Genomic DNA, 8,827 nt, shown 5'->3' with positions numbered 1-8,827 from the left:
TCTTTCTGTTGCTGTGTAATTCTGTGCGGTCTCTCTTTAGGTCTGCCTTCCTTTGGTTTGTTCTTTTGTCTGCATTTGTGACGGATACCTGCATCACGGCTCACATGTTCAGATGTGGCTGTGATTAAACCTAACTCCACTTTTTCTCACAGATTAAAGTAGAAACTTTTCCATATATGTCTGCGTTATTAACGCTTTCCTTCAGGATGTGATGCAATCACATATACTTCTCAGAAGTGGTCAAAGATCATTCAGAACAAGACAACATAGGGCGACTGACGTATTGGAAAAATTGGAAAACGTGTACTTCCCATTCTGGTGAATTTTGTGTGGGAGGCAAATGCAGATGCAGTGATTTGCAAAATTATTCATACACCTTTTTCATCGCATTTTATATCATAACCACAAGCTGTAATGTATTTTAGAGGCTAACTCAAGGAAGCGCATAATAAAATTTAAGGAACTGTTTTGTTTTTAAAATTTCTTTCAAATCGAAATCAAGAAAAATAAAGCATCCAATTGTTATTTTTTGAGAAGCACCTTTTTTTTCCAGTTACAACTTTCTGTTTTGATTATGCCTCAAATTTACTTGTCTAGCACATTTCAACAGCAAGGCAACTTAAGGTGCTTGCAAACTCAGAAAATGAAACAAAGTCCAGAATGTTCCAGTTATTACAAATCAAATGCAACTCTAAACAAATGGCTCTTCAGCCTTGATTAAAATGAACTCTGTGTTCAGCAGTATTTGCAGTTTTATGGAAGTTTGTTCCAGATTAATGAAGCACACATTTGAATGCTGCTTCTCTGTGTTTGGTTCTGATTCTGGGATGCAGAGTAGATTTAAACAAGAAGACCTGAGTGGACCAGGAAAGTTATACAATAATATGCCATATTTTGGTTCTAAGCCATTCTTGGATTTATAAAGTAAGTGCTGTAGCTACAGAAATGGGATGATGTGCTCTCTTTTCCTGGTTTTAGTGAGAACAAAAGCAGCAGCGTTCTGAATCAGCTCCAGCTGACTGACTTGTACAGACACTGTTGCGGTAATCAATCTGATTAAAAATAAATGCATAGATACATGCTGAGATATGTCTTTTTATGCTGAAAATGTTAATTTTTTCACATCTAGAGACTAAAATTTGTATCTGTGCTTTGCAAAAGAACAAAGAATCAATGGAAAACATGAAATTGCGCCAATTTTAAATTCAATTTAAAATTTAATTTATATTTATGTATAAATTTGACGTGGACACATTTAGAAATAAATATATACTGTTCTAAGCTATACCATTTTAGGACTTGCAGTTTTTCTCTAAATTATTTGTCAATCCAAGACAACAAATATTAAAAATAAAAACAAAGGTAATTGCTTATTTTTTAATCTAAATCTGTCAGTCACAAAAGGGATTTCTAGGAACCAGAGGTGATTAAAAACAAGACATTTGTTCTGGAAAAAAATTACACACCATTGAGTTTTCTACAGAAGCTTTAATACATTTAATCAAATCTGTACATTTTTTAAATATTTCTCTGAATTTTAGTACAGATAAGTGTTTCAAATGCTTTTAGACAGGGAGATTCAAATTGTGGTGAAATTAATATCTAGCTTAACAGTTTATAGATTAACAGACTTACAATGCACCATTAGAAATCTGATTAATTATGTACAATGGCCCTTTTTCAACTACTGCAATAAAACAAACAAACCAAAAAAAATCTAATGCTTCTCTCAGAAGTTCAATTTATCATCTTCTGGTGTTACAAATTGTGCTGTTTTGTATCATTAGAAAAAGCCTTTTCAATTCATCTTAAAGTCTAACTGATGCTGAAGTGCAGATGCAGGTGTTGAGGCCATCTTGTTAGCCCTTTAATTGTATGCTGTCTGATTACTTGAGCTTGGAGACACTGCGTCTATTCATGAGTACATCTGAAAAGAAATCAGTTTATGCAGACAAAAGCTACAGATTGCAGTTCTCTCCAAAGATGAGCTAATGAGACAAGTTTGACAAAAAAAATTCAACTCATCTTAAAATCTGCATGGGATCATTTTCATGTCTCAGTGACAAGGAGTCTTTGGTCAAAGCTACAAGTTTAATTTTTAACACAGCAAATTAAATGTTATTTTTCTTTTTGCATTCACTGGTTGGAGGATGACTTTTTGACTGGACTGTCTTCATCTTCATTCCCCTGTTTGAATCTGAATGTGACAGGGCTAAGACACTACCCTGCCAAATAACATAGAAACACATGTATTAGATAGGAGAACAGTTACTTTCGGTTAGATTTGCATGATTTTTAACTTTGCTCACCTTCATTTAGTTTGCTCTGGGCTCTTAGAAGAGACCGCAGTCTTTCAGGTTTTCTTTGATGATGATGTCGGTTACAGCGTCAAACACAAACTTGACGTTTTCTGTGTCTGTGGCACAGGTCATGTGCGAGTAGATTTCTTTTATATCTCGGCGCAAGTTCAGGTCCAGGAACTGGACTTTGATGTAGTTGCCAGCATCCTCATAAGTATTGGGCCCTGTGCAGGACAACAGGGAAATATAAAAGATAAATGAATGGCTGAAAAAGCAAAAGAAATGAAATGAGGAAGTGTTGTTTTTCCACTTTAACATCCACAAACAAAGTGAAGAGCTAAACTTACTGGAATAGAATAGACTAGAATAGCTAGATCACAAAGATACTGTCATCTAAGTAGTTTATGAAAATCTCACCATCGTACTCAGGGAAGCACATGCTGAGATGAGCTTTCTTGATCTTCTCAATGAACACATCCTTCTTGTTCAGGAAGAGTACAATGGAAGTGGTGGCGAAGTAGCGGTGGTTGCAGATGCTGTTGAACAAGTGCAGACTCTCGTGCATTCGGTTCTGAAAGTAAAAAATCTTTTAAGTGACCCAGTTTTTTACTTCTTACCATAAATTATGAGATGGATTGGTCAACTCTGTCATACCACTTCATCATCCTCCACCAACACCATGTCGTAGGCGCTCAGAGCAGCAATGAAGATGATACAGGTGACACCTTCGAAACAATGAATCCACTTCTTTCTCTCTGACCTCTGGCCTCCCACATCAAACATTCTGGATCAAAACAAAAGACAATTTGCTGTGTGATCACCCGATCACTCCTAATTTCTAATAATGAGCAATAATTCGTAGATTCACCTGAAGTTAAGATCTTTGAAGGAGAATTGAGTCTCAATGATACCAGTAGTTTTCACTCTTGATCGCAGCACATCCTGCTCGGTGGGCACATAGCCTGGTTGGATCAGCCGCTCCAGGTCATTGAGGTAGCTGTTTGAAAATTAAACTCTGTCAGTGGACTTATTTTTATGATTACATGAGCAGTGTTTAAATTTGTTGTTGCTTACTATCCAGCTGAATCGTTGAGTTGATACTCTGAAGCCCTGTCGAAGCAGGCCTGGATGCCAGAATCCTTCCACAGACGCAGAATGATGTCTGACAATTCTTTGGGCATGGTTCCTTCCTCAATGGTATCTGCAAGATGCATCAGTTTCCTGGCATCGTCCTGCAGGAAGGACCCAGGTGGACAGTCACATCAATAACTTTAACTTAGAACATTTGACCTAAGATTTACATGGACGTATGTTGTCACCTGTTGATCGGGGTGGCCGTAGTTAATGTTGAGTGTGTTCATGGCCTTCACGATTGCCATGATGGACTGCAGGGTGTTGCTGTAGATGATGACGATGAACTCCAAGCATTCTTCAAGCGAATAACCATCTTTGTGGATAATTCTGTGGACAAAGTGTACCATTACTATTGAATATAGCTTTGGGCAGGTAGGAATAAATGCTGCTTAGATACAAAGTTCTTACTTCATCTGTTTGACGATGGTGCTCTTGCCTGATTCTCCAGCCCCTAAGAAAGAGAAGAAATAATTTTAGAAGATCTCTTTGACTATTTTATCTGAGTATCCCAACAATTTCTTTGATTTGAAGACACCTTACATGGAGATCCATTCCCAAAAACTGGACATTGATGAAGCTTTAAGCATGTTCATCACAACTGGTGTTTTTATTTATGTTTGTAAGGTGTTGGAATAACATCTGTTCATCTCAGGTGAACTATGTCCTCCAAAAGATGATTCCAACAAGTGAGGCATAATGCTTCTTACTTCAGCCCTAATCTTTTTACTTGACCTTGACCTGTATCACCATAAGGAGAGGATAAAGCAGTGCATGAAACAATGTCTGAAACAAGTTTATTACGTGTATACTAAGTATTTTCAAATGGTGCAATCTTTAAACTGTCAACAAATATTACAACTCTGAATTATTTCATGCAGCACAACTACATTTGACCGTATGTAATTTATGTATTTTATTAGCTTATAGAATAAACTCTAACTCTGACATCAACAGATGCTTCCTTTCTCTCATTTATTTGAAATTCATAAGATGTGAAATGAAGGTGCTGTAATTCTGTTTTGGTTTGTTGATTCAGGGTCAGTGTCCTTCAGTGTTAAGCCCTTTGTGTGGAAGAACCTGTTGTGTCAGGATTAATAGGGATTGCCTTGCATGATTATCTGAATGTCTCAGCAATTCAGTGACACAGTTTATTGAGCTCTTACTTGATATGTTACATCTTTTCATGCACACTTTCAGGAGTGAAAAAAAAAAATCAGTCCTGGAATGAATTGGGTGTGTTATTTGCAGCAATGCATAAACCGACATCAGTTGCTTTTACGACTGTTAAACAGGAACTAAAATTGTTTGTGAAAGTCAAGGCAGGAATTGTTTTAGGGAAAAGTTTTAACCAAAACCTTTCCATAAAATACAGTCGAGAATTACAGCTCAACTAAAACAGCACACTAAAACCATCTGAGGTGTGGGAATGGTTCTGACCAGATCATTGCTTCTAAATCACTCATCCAACAGGTGTGTCTGTACCTAGCAGCAGCAGCTTGACGGTCCTTGCATCCTTGTCTGCATCCTCCTTCAGCCTCTTCTCCAGCTCCCTGGAGTGTTTGTCCTCGGCGCTAGCTCCGGCCCCCATCCTACTTTTCCCGGCTTGGGCCCCTCTGTTTCAAAAGCCAAGTGTCAGGAAAAATGGAAGCAGGTCCCGGTTGGCTGCTCGCCTCCTACTGTCTGACCGGTGCCTTCAAGCACGCAGGTGATGCGCCAACTGCCGGCAGCTGGGGATTGTTTGAGTATTTTTTCCCATCACAGGGAAGGATTTTGGGCTCCCTCAGCCCACCTGACCAGTGGTGGCCAATGGAGCACAAGGACAGGGCAGAGGTGTGAAGGGAAGCAGACATACATCTCTGTAGGTGTGCTCTAACCTTTAGGGTACTTTGCTGTGCTCAGCGGAAGATGAACATCGGCTCAAGTGCTTATCTCATGCTCTTCTTAGGCTCTTTCAAAAGAGAAACCTGTAAAACTAAAAGAACTTGGTTCATGTCTTGTTATCCAAACTAAGTTTAGTCTCTGGTGTGACCAAAAAAAAAAAAAAAAAAGAAATCTGATGGAAAACCCATTGTGGTTTTATTTGTACAATATCGTCTAATGTGACGATATTGTTAGAACCGAAACAAAATCAGGAAATACATGTCAAGACCATCAACTTGTAGTCCAAATACAGAGACATAGGCACACACAAACGCAAAGATGGGTCCAAACATTCTTATTGGATCCAACAGCCTGAAGGGTGAGTTCTGAAGTGCTTAAAGAGCTTTGCAGTTTCACCAGACAGATCTCATTGACCTAAATCTGAAGCTGGTTAAGGATCCTAATCTACTCACGCTTTCAGGTCTGTGTGCACGAAGATACAGTATGAGTGTACATTCATGATCACAGCATCATATTTAATGACACACTCAGGAGCTGAAAAGTAGTGTTATTATTTTGTTAACTCTAGTGCCTGGATTAGAAAGCATACACAGGATCAAAATGTAGAACATCTGTAACTGGGTGTAGATGCAGTTTGATTCTAAATGTGTTTGCTTTTCTTTTGAGGTTATTTTCTATTTGTGACCCCATTCTGTTTGGATGCAATTTTATCCACTACAATTTTTAAATTCAGAAAGTATCATCCTTGGACCACAGTCTTTGAAAAAAAAAAAAAAAAAAAAAAAAACTACCGTGTGCCTTAATTGACTCCTGAAGTAAATAACCTCTGTATTATTTTTAACCAAGGTATGTCATTTAAATCCCATATTAAAAATGTTTCAAAGATTCCTTCTTTCACTTCTAGAATATTGCCAAAATTAGAAATATTTTGTCTAGGTCTGATGCTGAAAAGGTAATACTGGCCACTACGTTTGTTTTTGGTCTAATGTAATTTGATGTCTAATGTAATGATTATTGCAATCAGAAAGTCCACAAAATGCAGTTAAGTAATCATGATGAAATACATGTAATTTGATTTATAATAAAGTTGTGATTAGTCTTAATTGATCCTAAATAAATCCTAATATTAAGAAACAGACGTTCCGATTCTTTTTTAAATGTTCGATAAAAATCATTCAATTTAAACGTCATGAATTTATCCTTTAATTGATGTTATAATTGGTTTGAGTGGTTCATAATGTTAATATAATTGAAAGTATTTTAATTGCTATGCTAATGCAGAAAAAAGTTTACTATGAATAAATATTAAATATTAGCTGCTCTAAATCACCATGCAGACTAAACAAAGGAGAACACTTGTTATTATAAAATATAGAGCTTTAATTTATTAGTTAGCAACATTGATGAGGAAGAAAAGATAGTAGTTTTTACAAGTCATTACATTACCACAAAGTGTGCTTATCATACATTACCTCACAGACCAGTTATTCAGAGAAAACAGATTCCCATAGTAGAAATATATGCAAACCTATTTTCTTCCTCTACGTCTTATTTCTGACAAGGAGAACTCAAAGATGAAATCAACCTTTCTGATCTTTCAGCATTTCGCAAAACAAAAAGGATCTGAACTTCCACAACAATAAAGACACCCACATCAACATTTTAGACAAAACACTACATACATACACTGTACATGCCATGCACATTTAAAATTCACTGTCTGAAGACTGTGGTATAATTTTTTCTTCAGGTTTGGCAAGTTATCATGATGTTTACTGTGTAAAGGTGTTCATTTCATTAGTTAGTGTGAAGTCTGTGGCACCAGTAATAAAAGATGGCTCTGTACCAGTACAAATAGAGCGGCAGAAGAACATAAAGTACAGCACCAGTTATCATAGCACTATAAATCTGCACACTTGTATAGACTGATTACATTAATTTCACCAATATTTACATAAAAATGGAAGGAATGAAAAAAAAAGAAACTACAGTGCTGTGAAAAAGTATTACATTTTTCTGATCATTAAGCAATTTTGTTGAGGTTGATAGCACTGTTACCTTGGAGCAAGAAGGTCCTGTGTTTATTAGGAGACTCCTGGCCTGCAGTCTCTGTTCTCCCTATGCAAGTGGAGGTTCTCTCCAGGTACTCTTAAACTACAAAGAGTAGTTTAAGACTCTTCATGACTCTTGGGTAAACGGGTTTCTCTAAATTACTTTTAGGTATAAATGCATGGTTGTTAGTCCTGTGTGTTGCTCTGTAATGCTATAATTGTGACCAGTCCAGGGTGAACCTGGACTGATGGGGATATCGCTACAGCAAGCGAGAATGAACAATGGATTTATGGATATTGTAGAGGTAAAGAGAAAGCAACTATTCAAAACAAGCTGGCTCTGTGTGACAAAATAATATTGATCTATGCCCTTTAATAATGTGTAATTGACATATTTTGGACAGGTGAGTTCAACATCCCTGGTCTCCCTGGTCACACCCAAACTGTGATTAGTGAAAGTTATGTATGGATAAAAAATTACAAAAGAACTTGTTTAAATACTTTGAAGTAGGCCAGAACATTTAAAAATCATCATCACTACAAACTTCACTTCAATGTTCAACATTCAATAAAAACAGACTGTGCCAATATTGCATCCATGGGAGAGTGCCAAGGAAAACACTGCTGACCCTGCCAAATGTTCTGAAATCCTGTTGCATTTGGAATCGAAGTGACTGTATTTCAGAAAGGAACATCCTACAGTCATCAGAACACATTGGTAACAGTGTAAAGATCTGGGACATCTCAGAACCTTTCTATAATTGATGGAATCGAAGGTTTCACTCTCTAGGAGAAAACCTTTCAAAACTTAAGCTCAAGCACTCAAGACGTACAACTGAACAATGATCCAATAGACACCAGCAAGTTCATCTCTCAAAGACTCAAAAATTAGGACGTTTTTGGGAAGATCCTTGTCAAATCTGGACTGAATAAAAACAAAAAGTATGTCCGAATCTTCTCCACACAAAAGTAAAAGACTGATTATATTCATCAAAGGCCAGGTGGGTTTAGATGGATTTTTCTTTAACTTTATCTAAAGTAATCCATAAATGAAGCAACCATTTGAAAAGTGCATGTTGTATTTACTTAGATTTGTAACAGATATTAAAAATTGATTGATGATCAGAAATCTCTAAGTGACAAAATATCACAAAGTGAGCAAATACTTTTCCCACAGCGTTATAGTTTATAGAGCGTTTAGTAGGTTTAGAAACAAACTTTTTCTAAGATAAAAAAAAAAAAAATCACCAATCTGGCAACAAAAGGTGCTTTCTCTAATACACACACACACACACACATATTATATATATATATATATATATATATATATATATATACATATATTATATATATATATATATATATATATATATATATATATATATATATTATATATATATATATATATATATATATTATATATATATATATATATATTATATAATATGTGTGGTGTGTGTG

The 8,827-nt window shown here is 36.2% G+C and overlaps 1 protein-coding gene across 1 annotated transcript; it reads right to left on the bottom strand.

Annotated features, from left to right (window-relative positions):
* Positions 1-1,468: 1,468 nt before the first annotated feature.
* On the bottom strand, positions 1,469-5,209 carry gnat1 (guanine nucleotide binding protein (G protein), alpha transducing activity polypeptide 1). The gene is made up of 9 exons (XM_055027122.1): positions 4,917-5,209; positions 3,843-3,885; positions 3,620-3,761; positions 3,375-3,532; positions 3,169-3,297; positions 2,955-3,084; positions 2,718-2,871; positions 2,310-2,524; positions 1,469-2,225 (listed from the first exon to the last, which is right to left on the bottom strand). Exons 1-8 carry the CDS (start codon positions 5,020-5,022, stop codon positions 2,334-2,336), a joined length of 1,053 nt encoding a protein of 350 aa, XP_054883097.1. The 5' UTR covers positions 5,023-5,209; the 3' UTR covers positions 1,469-2,225; positions 2,310-2,333.
* Between the last annotated feature and the right edge of the window lie 3,618 nt (positions 5,210-8,827).

Source organism: Poeciliopsis prolifica, unplaced genomic scaffold, assembly GCF_027474105.1.
Source record: "Poeciliopsis prolifica strain line A6 unplaced genomic scaffold, Auburn_PproV2 SCAFFOLD003, whole genome shotgun sequence".
Lineage (NCBI taxonomy): Eukaryota > Metazoa > Chordata > Actinopteri > Cyprinodontiformes > Poeciliidae > Poeciliopsis > Poeciliopsis prolifica.
Note: the sequence above shows the minus strand (reverse complement) of the source record. Positions and strands in the feature narration are given on the sequence as shown.

Bases quoted from the DNA above. Each gene is read 5' to 3' on its own strand.
- gnat1 (XM_055027122.1), bottom strand. From the start codon at position 5,022: ATGGGGGCCGGAGCTAGCGCCGAGGACAAACACTCCAGGGAGCTGGAG. The intron at 3,886-4,916 runs GTACAGACACAC...TCTCTTTCTTAG, and splicing joins CGTCAAGCTGCTGCTGCTAG to GGGCTGGAGAATCAGGCAAG. The intron at 3,762-3,842 runs GTAAGAACTTTG...CTTTGTCCACAG, and splicing joins ACCATCGTCAAACAGATGAA to AATTATCCACAAAGATGGTT.